Source organism: Molothrus aeneus, chromosome 5 (genome assembly GCF_037042795.1).
Source record: "Molothrus aeneus isolate 106 chromosome 5, BPBGC_Maene_1.0, whole genome shotgun sequence".
In the NCBI taxonomy this organism is placed as follows: domain Eukaryota; kingdom Metazoa; phylum Chordata; class Aves; order Passeriformes; family Icteridae; genus Molothrus; species Molothrus aeneus.
Window position 1 is genome coordinate 66,300,439 of NC_089650.1, and position 19,980 is coordinate 66,320,418.

The following is a 19,980-nucleotide window of genomic DNA, read 5'->3' on the forward strand; positions in this document are numbered from 1 at the left end:
GAGAGAGGGTGGAGGCCCCAGCTGGGACTGGGCAGAGCCATTAAAGCCTCTTGGTATCCTCAAGGCTCTGGCAAATGCATAAAAGTCAGTGAAGTGAAAGATCTTTCTTTAGTAGTCCTTTCCAAGCTGGAATTAAAGGGTTTTTTTTCCAGCTGCTGGAGCAACACCTGGAAGCCAGACCTGGCTTCTAAGTGTGTTTTCATCATGGATCTGTTATGTGAATTTAGGCAGGTTATTTTCCTTGCCTGTGCTTGTCTCTTTGCAGAGTCTTGCCTCTTTAGCTGGCAAACCCATGTCTGGGTTATGGCTGTGCAAAGATCCCCCAAGCCTAAAAGACACCAGCAGACCTTTGTCAAGACTGAGGTTATTAGATTAGCACATTTAGAAACAGCAACACTGCTGTTTCCAGGAAAATAACCCTTGCCCCTAAACCAGGGTGTGTCCCACACGTTGCTCAACTGGGACCTTTTGCTTCTGGCTCTGGAGAGCAGCTGAAGCTCAGAAGTGCTTGTGGCACCTCTCGTGGAATCCTGCTTGAGTCAGCTCCTCCAGGTTGTGCTGCTGTCATCAAACAGTGTCCACAGGCAGCCCTGAGGTCCACATGATGTAATTTGAGGTCCCTTAGGAGTGAGGGATGCGAGGTTGTGTCATGAGGGGGGGAGATTTTGCTTGTATAGTTACGCCTGATGCAGTGACATAATCTCCTCCAAAACATCTGCTCTCTTTTCTGCAGAGTTTTGGGGGAAGAATTGGCTTCTTCTCATGCCTGAGGCAGTGGCTTAGGATGGAAATGGGCAGGGGAAGGGCTGGAGGCAGAGATGTGCAGGAGAGAGTGGGGATCCTGCAGCTGGAGATGCTGAGGGGGTTCGGAATTGGTGAAAATTGGATGGGGGCAGGTGTTGAAGGACTGTCAGGGCCCTGTGGCCACTCTTAGGTGGAAAAACTGGCAAATTTGCTTTTTTAAAGGAACTATTTAGTGGTCTTGCAATGCTTAATGCTAACCCTGAGCAAAAGTGCTGGGTCTTTGCTTCAACCAACAAACCATTGTCACACCTTCACTCACTGGAGATCAGAGAATCCCAGAATGGTGTGGATTGGAAAGGACCTTAAAGATCATCCAGTTCCAACCTCCTGCCATGGGCAGGAACATCTTCCACTACATCAGGGTGCTCCAAGCCCTGTCCAACCTGGCCTTGGACACTTCCAGGGGCAGCCACAGCTTCTCTGGGCAGCCTGTGCCAGGGCCTCACCACCCTCACAGAGAATTTCTCCCCAGCATCCAACCTAAATCTCTCCTCTTTTAGTTGAAAGCTACTCCCTCTTGTCCTGTCACTAGCATCCTCTTGTAAGATGCCTACTGCATGTCCTGTGGAAAGAAATGAAAATGGGGAAGCCCCAAGGGAGGAGCAGCACATCTCTCCCAGCAGATCATACCCAGGGATGGGATGTTCTGAGTGGGGGCTACAGAGCTCCAAACCTGGCAGGCTTCTGGCCTGAGGTTATGCAGAGTGGCTGCATGATGAAGGATGGATGGTTGTCATCAGTATGAAGAGCATGATGAGCTGTGCCTCAGCTCAATTCCTGCTCTGTAACACAGCAGTTGATTGCTGAAATTGAGGGGATGTGTTTTGGGCAGCTTTTGGGCGTGCCAGCTCTTCCCAGCATTGTGTTGGGGCTGATCTTTGTGACAGAAAATGACAGTACCCAATTATTGGAACAGTTCCCGTGCCCTGGGATGAACTCCCAACTTCTGAGGATGGGCAGAGAGGGATGTCAAGCTCTGCATGGAGGGCATGAGGCATTTTTCCCTTGGTGCTGACCTTTTTGTTGCTATCTCCATGGAAATGTTTCATCATGCTGGCAGGGTGGGGGTTTGACTGTCTGATGGGCATGTTATGGGATCTGATTCCAGTTAAAATGAGCTAAGCACAAGAGAAGAATGAAGAAGAATGAAGAAATGAGCTAAGAGAAGAATGTGGCCTTCAGACATTGCTGTGTCAGTCTGGCTGTGTGCCCTTGCAGCCCTGTTCTTTCCAGTGGGGTTATTTCAGTGTAACACTGTGGGACAGCCCTTGAGCTTTTCCCTTTGCCTTATTTACTGTACAGAATTGTTCACTGCTCCAACTGTAATCCATTCTGCACTGGGATAAGGGCTTCAAGTAACAATGCTTGGTGCTGATTAGAACTTGCCTCTAAATCTTCACGCTGGCATTTATTCACATCCTCAATGCTGCTGTGAGAGTGCAAAGACTGAGCATCTACTCTGCCCTCTGGACCCATGGAACTCCAGCTCCTGAGAAATCAGATCAGCTTTTGATCTTCAGATTAGTTTTTCATGTATTTATCCTCACCATGATTACTAGACAAGTGAGTTACCCCAACTGATCACATCCTTGAAGACAATTTTATCATCTACTGAGCAAAAAATTCAGTGCTTAAGTGTCCTGGATAAGTGTGGAGCTAAGTGTTTTACTCGATGTTAGGTAGAAAACCTTTTTCAGAAAAGGCAATAGGAACAAACATTTGTTCTAGAGGATGGTTGTTTTTCAGCCTGGGAAACAACAAAGTAACTTTTTAAGGCCATGTAGGGAGTCAGCAATGTTCAAGTGACCAGCAAAGGATCTGGGATGCTCAGGAGGAGGAGACTGGACCATGGACTGTAGACAGACCTTTATTGTCCAGAACTCCATATTCAAACTCCCTCCATGACAGGCCTGTGTCAGTATTGAACAAAATGCTTCTTGTGCAGGATTGCGAAGGAGTTTTCCCTGGTTACGCTGTTCTTGTCTGCCAGGAAGAAAAACACAAAGATACATTGACAGGGAGAGGGCCATTGCAGTTCCTCAGCTGCAGGACATTCCCTGTGGAGGCAGAAAGGGCCAATTGTCCTCTCTGAGAGTGGGATGCAGGAAGGTGAAACAATCCAGGGATAGGCTTTGGGGTTAACCCCTGGTTTTGGTGCAGAAGTCCCTGTTGCTGGCATGTCACAGACATCTTTTCATGAAAAATCCTTTCCTTAGGATTTTTCCTCCTGAGAAGCTGAGAGGCCTCAGGAACAAAATGTAAACAATGATTATCTGCTGCTGTGGAATGCAACAGGTGCATCTGGGATTGGTCTCATGTGGTTGTTTCTAATTAATGGCCAATCACAGTGAGCTGGCTCAGACAGAGAGTCCGAGCCACAAGCCTTTGTTATCATTCCTTCTTTTTCTATTCTGAGCCAGCCTTCTGATGAAATCCTTTCTTCTATTCTTTTTGTATAGTTTTAATGTAATATATATCATAAAATAATAACTCAGCCTTCTGAAACATGGAGTCAGATCCTTGTCTCTTCCCTCATCCTAAGACCTCTTTGAACACAGTCACACTGGCAGATGTGAGCAGCATTATGTGGGCAGAAAGGACACTGGGACACAGAGGAAAGCAATGATGTGGCTTCCAACCTCAGCAGGAACAGCACTGCCCAAACCTTTGCTCTCCCTGCTCCCTGTAATGTGGCAGTGGTGCTCCCACTGCATTCCCCCTGGCTCTGGACCCAAACCAAACCTAGGGCAGCACCTTGTCTGGCCATGTTTGCACCATTTCAGGTGTGACTTTGATGCCAGCCTTTCCTTAAGTCGCAGTACTAATTTATCCTTCTGACAGACCATGGGGTCAGGATGAGCTTTGGTTGTTGCTGTTTGAAAAACCCAGCTCTTTTTATCAGCTGCCTCTGCATGTTTGAAAAGGGAAAGAGAAGAACCAAAGCACAGAGGATATTGAAGGAGAAGGAGTTCTTTTGATTTTTCTCCCTGTATTTCCTTGCAATCTTTTGCCAAGCAATATATTCACTTGTACTTTTCTGCTTTTTGCTGTAGATCTCATTTCTGAGCCCTTCCTTGCACTGCTGCACTCTCAGACTCATTCCTGGACAGAGCTATGGCTTCCTAATTCCCTCTGAGCTTATATCTTGTGCCTTAGCTCCTTTCTGGTCAAATTTGCTTTCTCACAAGGGATCTGGAAGGACAAAGGGTGCTTAAATTTTGTCTTTAGTTGTCAGATCTTTTAGCACATGGATGCAGATGGCCCCAGGTCTGCTCTCTGCAGGCCATTCTTGTGCTTCTCCTCCTGTCAGTGGGTCCTGTTTTCCAAAGGCTGTGGTTGGGAATGCTTTCCTCTCTGCTAGCAGTGCTCTTAGGCTGGCTGATCCCAAGTCCAAGCAGTTTCCTGGTGCTGGCTGAGCTGGGAGAGGCTGTGTCACTGGTGATGGAGTCCTGCTGCCCAGCTGCTGCCAGGGTGGCTGGATGAAACACTTAGAAGTGCTCCTAAGGCAATGGAAAGTGTGAATACGTGGGCTTGGGATATGCATTTTAATGAGGTGCTTGAATTCTCCCCTTGCTGGCCAGCAGGGCCAATCTCTGGCAGTGCCACAGCTCCTAACAACCACATATTGTGTCCCTGTGAGCTGCACAGCTCTCAGGGTAGCCAGGCCTCGCCCTTGCCCTGCTCCCCAGACAAACAAGGGACTGTGAAAGAAATGTCAGATTCCTCCTCAAAGGTGCCCAGATGGTCTGACATCATCCCAGATGTCTCTGAGGCAGATCTTTGACCCCAAAAAAGGCTGAAGGCTCTCAGCTTTCTCACAAGAGTGTGTATCTTCCCATGCTTTGCTCCACCAGTGTTAAAGCAAGATGAGGTCTGTCAGAGGTAACTCCAAGGGCTGGGTACAAGGGTGACAAATCACAGCCAAACTCGAGTGTAGCTGAGGGAGTTTTGCTCCTTCTGCTATTGCTGGGGCTGGTACAGCTCTGAATCACCTTGGCTGTGATGCAGGGCCTGCAGCAAGCAAGAACCAGACAGGCAGCAGCTGTGTTGTGATATGGCATTCACATTCTCTGGAAAAATCCCTTTGCTCAGGATTTTTCTCCTGGGAAGCTGAGAAGCCTCAGAGAAAAAGGAAAACAATATTATCTGATTCGCTTCTCCTGTGTTGTGCTCACATGTGGAATGTGTTTGGAGATTGTTTACCCTCAGGTGATTGTTTCATTGGATTCTGCTGTGAGTTGTTTTCACTCTTTGGCCAATCAGTGCCAAGCTGTGTCAGGACTCTGGCGAGAGTCACGAGTTTTCATTATTATCTTTTTAGCCTTCTGTAAGTATCTTTTCTGTATTCTTTAGTATAGTTTAGTTTAGTATTCTTTAATATAATATAGTATAATAAAATAATAAATAAGCCTTCTGAGAACATGGAGTCAGATTGATCATTCCTTCCTGCCACGGGGCACCCCGCAAATACAATATTGCATGTCCAGGTGTCAGTGCAGAGGTGACAAGGAAGGTCCCAGTGGTGGCTGGGAGCTGGCTTGTCTCTGTCCTTGTAGGCTTGAGCAGACCCTGTTTGCACATCAATAATTTACTCAGTTGAGCTCCTCTTCTCCCCTCTCTCGTCATTCACAAAGCACAGACATGGACTGTGCTCATTCCCTGGCAGTCATGGTCACCTCACCTGTCCTCAGCTGTAGACCAGGGTTGTGCTGCTCCAGGTTTGGGGGTGACATTTCGTAGCCCTGGAGGTGGCTGGTTCAGTCCCAGGGTCCCAGCTGTATTGGCAGCTCATTCACCAGCACAATTCCTCATCTCAAATGCAGTGGCAATTCAGTCTCCACCTCTCACCTCAATTTTATCCATGCTAATTTGAGGGAAATGCAGGAATTTTCCCCCACCAAGTTATTCTCTTTTAAACACTCATTTAAAACCTGACTCTGACATGTACAAACCATTCCCAAATGGTAAAAATGGATTTTTATTCAGCTGTTCTGTGTTGTTTCTTCCTGCCATCCTCTGCTTTAATCCTTGCTCCAAATTCATCTCCCCAGGCAAACATGCTGGGAAAAGCATTTCACCTTGCAGCACCTGGCACAGAGGCACTGGACCCCTAAACCATTTTTCCTCAGTGTGAGTGGGTCCAGCTTATCTCCAAAATGAACCAGTGTCATGTGCACAGCCATGGAAGAACAACCTGGCCCTCAGCAGGGTAGAAATGGTTAATTTTATGCCTCTTTGGCAGGAGTTTCAGTGGAATGACTCAGTGGGGCCAGGTGGGAGTGGAACTGCAAGGACCCCATTGGCAGCAAAGCAGTTTGGGAATCCCATGGCAGACACAGCTCTTGGCTCCTCGGAGCCAGGAGAAGTTCCAGCTGTGGCCTTGCTAGGACAGAAGCAGAAACCTGAATCCCAGCTGAAGCTGCAGCCAGAAGAGCTTTGCAAAGCCTTGCCTGGGCTCTGGTGGAGATGGGAGGAGAGGGCTGGGCACTAACTGCACTTGGCCATGGCTGAGTCCTTCAGGATTTCAAGCAGTGCACTTTTACCAAGATATTCTCCTTATTAAAAGCTGGTTTTGCCTGCCAGCTGATGAATCATATCCAGCACTTTGAGGGAAGTCCATAAACCATTAGAGGGTGAGGAAGGCTGGTAGGTTTCAAAGCACATTGTTCCACCCCATGAGGAGTGTGGTCTTTAGGACATATCTTGAAGAGAGATGGAAATAGGAAGACACAGGGGATTCAGAGCACTCTGGGAGAGGGAGAGACAGTTCAGCTCCTTTTGGCTCCAGCAAGAACCAGAATGATCAGGATGGGCAGGATTAGTTGTTGAGGTGAGTCCCACTTTCTCTGCTTGCCTGGAGACAGGCACTTCCAGACTCAGCCCACCCTAAAACCTGTCCAAAACAGATGGGATGGAGTATTCCCTGGTGGTGGCTTCCTCGAGCAGGATTAGATGTGATGCCCAGATTTCTGATGACTGAGTTGGCAAAGCTGAATCCCACCCTTTATTTTTTGTGCTGAGGATAGAGTAAAAGCTGCAGGAGAATGAACCATATGGCCTCCCTCACTCTGTTTGCTTTGGAGCAAACCCATGTGCACACACGCACACTTGTACATATGTTTGTGTGCATGTCACACAAATTCAAAGGGTTTTCATTTATGCTGCAGAGGCAAGCACAGGATACAGATGCCAGAATCCAGGCTGTCAGTGCATATCCATTAAAATATGGCAGAAGCTTTTTCCTGGGAAAAATTGACTCAAACTCTGTGGAGTGACGAAAATGAGACAAAAAGCAAAGAGGAAATGAAAGAAGGGGAGAGATGGTCCCAGCCCCACATTTGGCCCCTGTATGAGGGCGTGGGGAAGTGCTGGGTTTCCTGGGAATGTGTTTCAGTTCCCTCCTGATCCTCTCTGCAATTCTAGCTTGGATGCTGTATACACCCAGGTACTTCTGCTCTGTGTTGTTTTACTTTTTCCTTTCCTTTTCTTTTGGCTGAACACAGGCAAGAATGTCAAAAGGAATTTGTGAGCACAAGGGAAGTAAGATGCAGCCTCTCTGCAAGTAGGCCAAGGCAAGATTATTTCTCCTCTTGCCTTGTTCTCAGAAACAGCAGAGCTTATTTGGGCCCAATAAATCCCTCTGAGAAAAGTGCAGTTTCACAGAATTGGAAAAAAAAACTGAAGAGAAGGGTTTTGTAATGGGAGAGGTCAAGCAGTGTTAATTATAATCAGAGCTGTAATATAGATAATGAGATTTGGGGAGGTTTTCTTGAAATCATTGCCTCTAGGAACCTCTGTTCCTCTCCATTCTGGGGTGGAGGGGGGGATGTGTATGTAGGGAGTTGTGGGGGTCTCATTGCTCCTTGCTTTAACACCCTTTAACACCCTTCAACATGCCCAAATTTCCCTCAGGAGAGCTTGGCACTGAGGCCTGCTCACACACAGGATAGAAGGGTCTCCATTTTCACTTTCTGCTTACTTTGATCCATTTTTTGAGGGACAAATACTCAGGCCAACCTTGTTATTGTGGAATTAATCCAAGAGTCCTTTTCTCCACTGTGTGACTGCTGCCTGTGTATGTGTGGGATGGTTTGGCTGACTGAACTGAGAGCTGGGAACCCCAGGTTTTGGGAACCTCTCACTTTCTGACCTTGACATAATTACAAAAGCAGCCTGGTTTTCCTCCATGTAAAATGGGATGTTGATGGAGGGTGTCTCTGAAGGGTGATGTCATGCATTATCTAAAGCATTTTTCCAATAAAAAGGGTGTTGTAAAAGAGAAGATGAGAGAGACTAAAACCTTCCATCCTTTTTCAAATAGCTGATTATTTCACCCAACTTTTCCATTTTCTATGGACTGTTAGACTGGAGGCAGCCTCCATGTTTGGGGCAGGAATTCACCTTTGTGAAGGTGTGTTTGGTGCACATCATGATGTGAACCTGATGGGAATCTCCCTTTCTCTTTGAAAGAATCTCTTCCACCAGCATTTGCTTTAATATTCTTGTCTCTGAAACAGTGGTGGGACGTGGAGGAATGTTCCAGCTAAGCAAGTGGAGGGATTAAGCCTGAGATCCCTGCAGAGCAAAATTATTTGTACAGAGGACAGAAATAGGCAGGGAGAGTCTCCAGACCTGGCTCCAGAATGTTTGAAGCTATGGGAAATATTCCCCTTAATTCCAGGTGGACTGGGAGCCAAGGCACCAGCTGTGAAGATTAGATTTGTTTGCATCATTGCATCATCATCTGCCATGCAGAATCCAGGGGGATATTGATGACACAGCTTGATCAGTCCTTTGAGCCCTTTTCCAAACTGTCTTTACATAGCAACATCAGGCCTAGGCTTATGTGGTTTCCAGCACTGCTGATTACTCCTACATTTCTTCTGGACAAGCCCTTCACGTCTTTTCCTGACAGGCATGAGAGGAACCTTTAAATGCTGGTGAGCACACAATATAATTTCTTGCATAGCTTTCCTTGGAATTTGAAGGCTTAATGGAGGCCAAGAAGGGGCTGAGCTGAGAATCTGCTGATTCCTCTGCCTAGATATTGCCTCATATTCCTCCCATGTGTTTTGCATCCAAATATAGGGTATGTTTGCATGGCCAGAGGCTGCTTTTGGGCAACCTCTCCATGTCTTACTCAGCTGAAGTCTGTCTCCATGTGAACCCAGCTGCATGGCTGCTAAATCCAAGCTGGTCTCACTGTGGGGAGCTGGACACCTCTGCAGTCTCCCTCTTGCCTTTTCCTCAGTGGTCTGGCTCTCCCAGAACCCAGGATCCTTAACCTCCTTTGCTAAGAACTCATCTTGTGACCAGCTTTCCTCACTCTGGTTGCCTGTGTTTACAGAGGATGATGTGAACAGTTGGCATATTGATGAAAAATAATATGCCTGGGACAAAACTGACTGGCAGGTAGAATCTCTAATGACTAGTCAGGACTTCTTTTTATATCTAGTTAATTGAATATATTAACCTAAACATTTATTCATTGCTGAAACTATTCAGTAGAGTGTACATGTAGCAATAGTATCCTAATTATGAACAGAGAATGTGCATCCTTTGACATGTTTACTGGTTTTTTAACTTATAAGTCACCTATTTTAAATATATGCCACTTGCAGCTCACTGACAGTCTAGAGGGTGTCAGACAAACTCTAAGAGTTTGTTATTAGTCATTATTATTCACTATCTCTTAATTCAGAACATGGTTCTCCCAGTCACTTGGAGTTTTTATCCTAATTGTGGTGCCTGATTTTTAAGCTTTGTTAGGTCTAGATGTGCCTCACAAGACCTTTTGGGCAAAAGTTGTTTTTCATCTCATATTTGCCCAGCCCCTGGCACCACACAGATCAGGCTTTGAGATAGGGAAGGACATCCCAATTTTATTCATCAGCCAAAATGGCAGTGTAGAAATATCTAAAAGATCAGTAAACTTCTTGAAACTAAATTCTCACCCACTAAAACACTGACAGCTGTGTCTGCTGCTTGTGGAAACCCAGAGCACTGGGAATATTTCTGTGTCTCCTCTGGGGTGCCCTGACCCCCAGGGCAGCACTGACTTTGACCCTCATTCATGGAGAAAGTTTCCCAGACTTCAAGATAGACTGGAATCCACAAAAGTGTGAAATAGATTATAGAGAGCAGTGCAGGTGTATCACTTGGTGAGAAATTTAGCTTTTGGGATTTTTAGTATGTTGTGGATGGAAGCAAGATGGAGGGCACAGGGTGCTGTCCTGGGTTTCTTCTTCATGCTTCTTCTCCCTTCTTCATGGGTTTGGGTGGCATTTTGTAATTGGGCAGAAAAGTCCCCATTGGGGGCTCTTTGGGATCAGTTATTGGGTTAAAAGGGAAAATAATCCAGGTGTCAGTTCTTAATTGGATAGTTTAGCTTTAAAGCCCTTGTAGCAAGAGATTGTTGGCCATTTTGTGCCTTCTAATGAAAAGCTGCAGAACTCACAGTAGTGAGACTGTTTTACTGATAAGAAATAATAAACAGCTGAGTCTGAACATGAACTGCCATCTCAAGTGCCTTCAATCCAGATCCAGAGAAACCAATAGCTCTCTCTTTTCTCTTTCTAGACCAAAGAAGCTCTCTTCACAATTCTCCAGGACCTAAGGCCTGAAGACCACTTCAATATCATTGGCTTTTCCAACCGAATCAAGGTCTGGCAGCAGGACAGGCTGGTGCCAGTTACTCCAAATAACATCAGGGATGCCAAAAAGTACATCCATAACATGTCACCCACTGGAGGTATGGTCAGAGATAGAGATGGGATTAACTGTGCTATCCAGGTAACTACAACAGAACAAAGAGTGGGAAATGTGGTCCTGGAGCATATGGAATAAAAAGGCATTGGGATTTAGGTCATGGGACATAGGGTTCCCTTCATCTCCACTCAAGGTTATGTGTTCTTTATTAACATCCATGGTGGGAAGGTTTCCTCAGACTCTGCCCATAGCAGGGGGTTTGGACAAGATGGACTTTTAATATTCCTTCAACCAAAATTAGTCTGTGATTCCATACACTCATTAAACCAAATTTGATTCCATTCTCTCGCTTCTATCTGGTGACACCCTCGGAATGGGAAAGCCTCCAAGGTTATTTCTTGAGGACACAGATGAAAACATACCCTGGCAAAGGACACACAGTGCCAGTATTGTGTAGTTTCTGAAAGGCTCTGTGAAAGCAGGCTCACGATTTTGTCTGGGCTGCAAACCCCAGGGATGGAGCACACACTGTGGGGTGTGGGATTGCCTTCTGCAGGATTTAGTTTCTCACCCAGTACTGTCCACTTGTCTCTACCAAAATATATATTTTAAGAATTTCTCAGCCCTTTTTGCTTGTGCCTTGTTGCCTGGAGGGAGGTGGGCAGAGAAAACCCCAGAACAGTGGCAGAGTGCAGGTGTGAGTTTTAATTTGATTCATAGATCTCCTGTGAGGCTATGGACAGTAGTATAAAAAAATCTCAAACTACAGTGAGGGTTGCAGTCAAACATATTCCAGCAGCTGTGCCCAGAGAGCTGCAGAATGACCTTTTCAAACCCTTCCCCATGGAAGTGGTCACAGCTGGTTGAAGGTCAGGGAGGGCCTTCCCATGGCTGCCCCTGAGCAGGGACCACTCCTAGCAGAGGAAACCCTCTGATGGAAAAACACAGCAAACAGGATGGTTGGCTGTGCTGCTTGTGTTGTGAGAGGAATTGCTTAGGAAGTGGTGAAGGGACCTGCCCAGTTAAACAATTACCAATAGTAATTGGGACAAAACTCAGAGAACAAAGCTTTTTACTCCTGAAGTGCCAAGAGAGCTGTGCAGGAACCAGCTGGGTTTGCCCATGAACCTGCCAGAGAACAAAAGTAAAAAGAAATTATTGACTGTGATTCTCCACGGCGATTCTCCACCACAGGTACTTCAGGTTTTTATCAGGTTTGGCTAACTCTGTGTTTTCCCTGTAAAGGTCCTATTCCTTGAATATCTTCCACTGAACATGAACACACACAAAGAACGTGGTGTGGTTACACCCCTGTGTTGTACTTACAGACCAAAGAAACAGGAGAAAAATCATGCTGCTAAATACCTGAGGATATGGCAAAAGGCAGTTTTCAATGCTTGGTAGTTCTAAGATAGTACTGAGTATTAAATTACACACTCTGCTACGTGACACAGTTTACTTCTGGTTGTGGGGAAAAAGTTCTATCTGAAATTTTGGATTTGCCTGGAGATTGAAAAAGTTAGAATATTTGGGTGCATGTGTTTTGGTTGAGAGCCATTGTGCAGAAGACAGAGTCAGGATATTGAGGACTTTTTAGAAGTCTTTGCTGCTCTCCTGTTCCTTGTCTTGCTGCAGTCACTGGAGCTGTGCACACTGAGTTTCTAGGTTTGTGCTGACTTTCTATCACATCCTGTTGATAACCTTCCTAGATCTCCCTTTCCAGACCCCCAGGAGTCAGCTGTGTATGGCTCTTAACCCATTTCACCTGCTTTGTTTCCTAAGAGCTGTTTTTAACCCCGATGTGCTGATTTTGCAAAGGTCACACAGCCAATCCTTCTGTGCTTTGACTAGAAATACATGGAGAAAGGCAATACTTGTACTCATTTTTCTCTTTTTTTTTTGAACACAGTGGGCTTGGATCCTTTTCATGCCTATTCTAATGTGCATCTGTTCCCACATTTACTTTGTTTTCTCCCTCCCACCCCACTTCAGGCAGTTTTATTCTTTGCTAGCCAGTTGTTTTGTGCAAACACACTCCTCAGCTAACCAAGCTCTTCCCTTTAAACTTTCTATCCCCTGGGGTGTGAAGAAGGAGCCCATCCACTTGTTTTCCAATTTGAAGGCTTTTTTCCTGACTCCAAGTGTTGTGCCCTTCAAAAAAAAAAAAAAAAAAAAAAGCAGAACTTTTCCTAGTCCAGATATCATCTGGGAGAGTCCTGTAATTAAGTTTAACAATTTTTGTTTGTACCAGCCAGACATAGTATGACTGTTTACCAGGCTGATTGTTGTACACTGAGACATTCAACAGCAATTCCACATGACAAACTGAAATTCATAATTCAGTTCATAACACCATAAACAGCTGTGCCAAACTCATGCTGAGTAACAGAGCTGAACTGAATTCAAGGGCTAGAGCAATTTCATGTGGAGAAAAGGGACATCCTGATGTCCAGAGAAGCTGTCACCTCACTGAAGGGAGCTCAGGGAAATTATTCACACCACTCTTAGCAGGAGAAATGATCTCTAATCATTCTGGTACCTTCCCAGGGACTAATATCAACGGGGCCCTGCAGACCGGGGCAAAGCTGCTGAATGATTACATTGCTCAGAACGACATCGACGCCAGGAGCGTGTCCCTGATCATCTTCCTCACAGATGGGAGGCCAACTGTGGGGGAAACACAGTCCTCCAAAATCCTCAGCAACACCAAGGAGGCCATCAGGGATAAATTCTGCCTCTTCACCATCGGCATTGGCAACGACGTGGACCACAAGTTGCTGGAGAGGATGGCGCTGGAGAACTGCGGCATGACGAGGCTTTTCCAGGAGGATGAGGATGCAGCCAGCCACCTCAAGGGGTTTGTTCTGCTTTTTCTGTTCTTTGGGGTCTCTGGGAAAGTATTTTGGGATAGAAAATCCTTTAATGAGATATGGTGAGAAATTGGAGTTTCCCTGAGGCTCAGCTCTGGTTGGGAGAGGCAGAGTATGATTGGATACTCTGAATGGCTACCCAAAAATTCCCTTTTTCTTAGCAGACCCCCTGAAAGGTACTGGAGCTCCCAGCCCCTCAGAACAACCATTTGTTTCCCTAATTCAGATCATTCTTTTGGACATGTAAACCCAGAGAGCTGGGGGGCACAGGTCCCAAGTCCTCACAGGGAGATGGTAGGAGGAGAGGATGCATTTCATACATCAAATCAACAACATAAACAGCATGGAGGGGATCAGGAATGAAGACTCCAATTTGGAGCAAAAAAATTATTTCTTTATTTTTTGAAAATGATAATTTTTTGCCCAAGATTTGAAATATTTGACTTGGAAAAACACATTAAGATCATTCCTGGGATAACTATGTAGTCATTAATTTCCTCATTCTTTGTGACCATTAATTTCCATATTCTTTGTGACCCAAACTCCTCATAAATTTCCCCAAATCCTCATGCTTCAGTAGGACCAGAGATTATGTTGCTCTTCTGTGATAAGGGAGCTGTAGTCCAAGGGTAAGTATCAGTTCCTGGTAAGGATCAGCAGAAAGATGCATGACCACATCTCTGACCAAAATGTTTGGCAATGTGTCAATGTTTCCAAATAAAAATGTTTGGCTTTTGCTCACAAAATGTTAGTGTTTTAACCACAGAAACCAAAAAAAAAAAGACAGTTATTGAGTACTGACCTCTCTCCTGGCTCATGCCTAACTCCTCTGGAGCAATAAATCCAAGCACTTTCCACCAGGGCTTTGCCTTCTGTGGAATAATGCATGGACAAGTATTCCTTCTAAACTAAATTCTATAGATGCATCTGTCACTCCACCCATGTCATTTCCTCCCCAGGACATGTATTTTGGATAGCAAGTGGCATTCCCTGGCAGAGAGAGGATGTTCTGATGGATTGGGCTGCAGGAGCCCAGTGCTGCAAGTACTTGTTCAAACGCCTCTCTCTGATGAGCAGCTCCCTGTTTATCAAGCTCAGTCATGGCAAACCCATTTGGCACCTGGTGCCAAATTTATACAGAAAAGCACAATCACTGCTGGAGGCCAATTCAAGCCTCACTTGGAGGGAAAACCTAAATGGGTGCCAATGTAATTTTTTTTTTATGCTCAGCGGGTTGTATTTTTATACAGATACTTCCTTGAATTGTATTCTAAGACAGGTTGTGTATCTCCACCATTTGTTACAACTCAGAAGTTAATTTACAGAGGTCCTCAAGTTTAATTTAGTCATGTTTTTAAATCTGGTGAGGTCTCTGCATGAAAGACAATGAGTGCTCAGACAGACTTTAAAAGAAAGTCAACCAATTCAGGCTTTGGGTTCCCTTGAAGAGAGAATAAAGCAGAAAGTGTGACTTTAGCTTCCAGACAGTCTGTTTAACCAGATGTGTCAAATAAATGCAGCTTGAACTAGAAAAAGGGCTGAGGCCAATTCTTTGTTTATTTACCAAATTAAACTCAAATGACTTGCCAGGAGATGAGCAGTTTGGCATTTGAATGGGAAATGTGGTATTCTTGGAGCAGCTTGGGAGGACCCTTCAAAAGCACATTGCTGTAGGGAAAACACAGTACTGTAAACTTGGGCTTTGAGCCTTGGGAAGGTTTTCTTGGCTCTCCGGTGCGAGGTGTTCTCACAAGTGTGGTTGGTCACGTTAACAAGGCACTAAAGGGTTAACCTCCCTGGTGCCAGGAAAGCCATGCCTTGCTCCCACAGAAAATCAGCCAGGAGGAAGTGAGAAGTGAGTTCCCTTGTGCCAGGGTGCCTGTACATAGCAGCTAGAATTCCTCCATTCCTTGGAAATGAGGGGGATGGTGAGATTTTCTCATTTATTGGGGGGCATGGTGAGATTCCTTCTTGATTTTCTTTCTCTGTTGGCTCTCATAAAACTGTACTCCTGCCTGTCCTACACTGACCAACCCAATCTAGGGGTCTTTCAGAGATTCAGAGGCTTTGGTTTGGAATCTCTCCAGCTTTGGTGGACCTAACATTTTGGCCTTACAGTTTCTGGCTCTGGGATACCATGTGTACACCACTAGAAACCTGTGGGTAACAGCATCTCATCTAAGTACATTTTTTAATAACTGGGGTGCTTGCTGTGAATCTTGGAAGCCAATAGTTTACTTTTAAGTGGTCACAAATATCTCCTTGCAGAGATCTGGAACCACAGCTGAAGTGACTCCCAGGCCATGCTGGGATGGTTCTGAACATACTTAAGAGATTCTGTTTAGATGCCTAAGGAACAGGCATCTAAACATCTAAAATCTAAATGAGGCAGAGAATAACTTCGGTTGACAGGGACCTCTGGAGATCCTGTAATTCAACCTCCTGCTCTGAGAAGAGCTAACTTCAAGTTTAGGTGAGGGTTCTCAGGGCTTTGCCCACTCAGGATTTGAAAAGTCCTAGGGGCAGAGACCCGCCACCCTGTTTTTCTAGGCCAGGTTAGAGTGGATGTGGTAGTTAAATTTGGTTTCTGATGGCTCAGACTGCCCCTGAATGACTTATGAGCCATTTTAGATAACCTGACTGTGTCCTTATTGGTGTACCAGTGCAAGAGTGTGTTCACACAGTTCTAACAGTGAAAAATGTGTCTTGCTTTAAGGTTCTATGATGAAATAGGAACTCCCCTTCTCTCTGACATCCGTGTTGATTACCCTGAAGACGATGTGGAGCAGGTCACCCAGAACTTCTTCCCCAACTACTTCAATGGCTCTGAAATTATCATTGCCGGCAAACTCATCAACCGCACCTCGGATAAACTCCACGTGGAGGTGACTGCCAGCAATTCCAAGAAGTACATCCTGCTCAAAACAGATGTGGCTATTGACCTGCTCAGCAGAAATGACATCAGGGGTGTCCCTGGCCTGGAGGATGGCAAAGGTGACAATAATTACATTGAGAGGGCCTGGAGTTACCTCACCATCAAGGAATTGCTCAACTCGCGGCTGAAGAGTGATGACATTCAGGAAAAGGACAAATTGATGGAGAAAGCCAAGTCCATGGCCCTGGCTTACAATTTTGTTACCCCCTTCACTGTTCTGAAGATGAAAGAGGCTGGACTCCACTCGGAGCCACCTCAGGAGGAGTTTATCAGCCCTTCCACTGATGGCATCGGGGAAAAGGTGCAGAGCCTGCAGGGGCACAAGGCCCCACCAGGTATGAGAGAAGAATCACCTTGTTCTGGTAAAAAATCCTTTTTTCTGGGCAATATCTCATGGCTAACTTCGGCACAGGAGTGATCTAGACAATGAACTGAGGGGTAAAGCTGAGATTTTCATACTAATTTTGCTAATTGTGGGTTGGGTAGTCTTTAGCAAAACTTTTAGGCCCCTCAGTCACCCCCTTGAAGCATTTACTTCTCTGTCGAAACGATTGGAGAAAAATTGGTATTCTACATGAAACTTAAAGTGGCTGCAGAAATATATCCCATAATCTCTCTGAATAATATTTGGGGAACATTTTTAAAATATGTTTCTTTCTGCTGCTCAGTAAGTAATTGTAACAGCTTTCCTTCCCCACTTCTAGGTATACGCAGAGGGCAAGATAAACAGAGGATTAAAATCTCCAAAACTTCAGGTCAGTGCCTGTTTTCATGCCTTTCATAATGCAAAATAATAGTGACTGATTTATGGAAACCTCAGATGCATATCACTGTGGTATAACCATCCAAGTGGTTACAAAATTCTGTTTGTCAGGCCTACAGAGCAGGGAGAAAAATGAAAACAAACCCAAAATACAGAGAGGATCAGTAATGAGAAGGACTGTGAGCAAGGCAGATGATCCATAACTCTTGATCCTCATATTTGTGACTTCTTCTTCTTATTAGGGTAGAGCAGAAACACATTCTCTCTGTACTAGAAATAGTGAAAAAACCTTTTAAAAACAATAATGCTGAAATATAAAAAAAGTTGTTGACGATAGAAAAAGGAGAAAGTTCTGTAGTATTTTACAATTTTCCTGTTTGTCCTGCATCTTTGCTTAACTTTACATGCATTAAACACTGAAGAATAAGTCCAGATCAAGAACTCTGACTTGAATTTCTCTTGATAGGGTCAATTTTACCTTAGAAAATAGCATTTTTGGCTTGCCTTATTAATGGCAGCTGAATGATAGTTGACGGTAGGTCAAGGATTGTTGAAAAATTAGGATTGTAGGATCAACAGCTGCTGTTGACTGCTCCAGTATGATACTGAGGGCCAGGAGGGGTCAGTGTGAGGTGGAGCCATGCAGCAGCCCTTGGTCAGAGAGTACATTTCTGTGTGCTGTGGGGATGTAGCTTGCCAAAAAAGAATGGAGAAGAGTTCAAAACACCTACATGATAATTCCCATAAATCACCAAAATTATATTCCAGGAAGAAAATATCCTGATTTTCATCTAGACTGTTTTGGGTTTTGAGTTGTCATTGAAAACCCAACCTCATCTGTGAGAAAAACAAAACAATCTTTGCGAAAAACAAAGCAAAACTTGGCATTTCCTGGCAAACTCCGTCTGACCCTCTAAAAACAACAAACCAGGAGGACTTAGAAAAAAACAGGGACAAACACACTTTAAACAGCAGTTTTGTTGCAATCTTGGATGCTGCAGTTTTGTGTAAGCCTCTCACATTTGTCTCCTTTTCCACATTTGTCTCTTCTCAGCGGATGGGGACCCTCACTTCGTCATTGATTTTCCCTCCAGCAAGTTCTCTGTCTGCTTCAATATTGATGGAGAACCAGGGGACATTCTCAGGCTGGTCTCTGATCACAAGGAATCTGGTGAGCAGCCAAGTCAAGCAGTTTCTTGTGGAGGAAAATCAAAGAGTAAGGCCAAGCCTTGCAGCAGACCAAGCACCAAGGTGCCTCAGGCGAGGAATTGATAGGAAATTAGAAAAAGTTTCTTCTGTGGTTCAACTTCACCCAGTTACAAAGTCACAGCTTGCAGAGAAAAGGTTTGGATTCAAAAAAATTGTTCTGCTGTGGGAAATTCCCTCTTTATTCACAGTATTTTTTCGTTTAGGACAGAGCAAAGTACCTAAGCACCACGGCTCTTTTAGTAAAGAAACCACCAAACTGGCTGGAGAGTCATGACAGTCCTGAGAAAACCCACATGATTCAGGATCTGCTTTACCCAAGCCAATCTGAGCCAAAGCATGGTCTGATCCCATCTGGAATTCTAAGCAGGGCAGCTAATAAGCAGATTATGTCCTGCTCAGGGCAATAGTGGGAGAAAAGGGGTGTCAAAACCAGAGACAATTCACTGGCTTGTTTTACAAAACCCCACAATAAATTTGTAAGATTCTGTTCTGTGTGGCAGTCGTCTAGCCCCCATATTTCTCTTAATATGTGCCTTAAAAATACAAAATACAGCTCCAGGCAATGTTTCCCTTCAACTTCTTTCACAGGCTGTTTGTGCTACTGCTTGAATGATTTTGTGGCTCAAATGCAGAATGAGCTTGAGGAAAACAGACTCTGTAGCACTAGAACCTTGAAACTTTGAAGACAGAAATGAGAGATCCCATCAGGAATAATGGGCTACGGAGACATTTAATTTCAGTGTTAATGGCTTGGGTTTAGCTTGGGTTAGCAACAAGCCTCCTCCTTAATTGTCAGTCTTCAGAGGCTTGTGGGAAGTGAGTCACTGTCTTATGGACAATAGGTCACAACAAATATTAAAATGACTGGGAAATTTACTGAGGACTTTTAGGCTTTAATTGACTCATTGGGATCTGCATCTTAGAATACTCAAAAGTGGTTCTTTTTGTGGCACTGTGTACACTGTGATTAATGGGACTGGGGGGCACCTGCCTGCAGAGAAGGCCAGTATTTCTGAGCTTGGGTAAATTTAAGTGCTCTGTATGAGGTGACAATTCCATAACAGACTGATTATACTCGTTTGAATGCTGGTAAGTGAAATAATTGAGCATGAGGTGGCGAGCCTACATGTCCTCAGTCACAAGGCTTGTGTCATTGAGACAATAGGCCTGTTCCTGCTGGGCCCCTTCCAGCTCAGGCTGCTCTGTGGCCCTGTGATCCTGGGTTCCAGCTTTCACTTACTGATTGTTTTCCTGCAAGGTGTAACTGTGAATGGACAATTAATCGGAGCTCCTGCACCGCCCAACGGCCACAAGAAGCAGCGGACTTACTTCAGCACCATCACCATCCTCAGCAACAAGCCAGAGAGGTCCTACCTGGAGATCACACCCAAGAGGGTCATCCTGGATGATGGGGAGAGGCTTGTCCTGTCCTGTGGCCGGAGTGCTGTCCTGAGGAGCAGGAGCCTGGAGGTGTCCATCTCTGCCTTCTCCAACATCACCGTGACCATCCGGGACTCCATCAGCTTCGTCATCCTCATCCACCACTACAAGAAGCCAGCCCCATACCAGAGGAATCACCTGGGGTTCTACATCTCCAACAGTAAAGGCCTCTCTTCTGACTCCCATGGGCTACTGGGTAGGTGGCAGGTTCTCGGGTTCAGAGCTGTAAATCAGACAAAAATGGTGTTTCT

At 45.1% G+C, this 19,980-nt stretch overlaps 1 protein-coding gene across 1 annotated transcript in view; it reads left to right on the forward strand.

Moving 5' to 3' along the window:
* The window catches only part of ITIH5 (inter-alpha-trypsin inhibitor heavy chain 5), a 48,250-nt gene that overhangs the window by 24,666 nt on the left and 3,604 nt on the right, over positions 1-19,980 (forward strand). The window contains exons 8-13 of the mRNA XM_066550081.1: positions 10,384-10,555; positions 13,060-13,369; positions 16,099-16,652; positions 17,022-17,072; positions 18,135-18,251; positions 19,548-19,925. Of these exons, the coding sequence (XP_066406178.1) occupies positions 10,384-10,555; positions 13,060-13,369; positions 16,099-16,652; positions 17,022-17,072; positions 18,135-18,251; positions 19,548-19,925 (1,582 nt within the window). The remainder of the gene's footprint in view (positions 1-10,383; positions 10,556-13,059; positions 13,370-16,098; positions 16,653-17,021; positions 17,073-18,134; positions 18,252-19,547; positions 19,926-19,980) is intronic.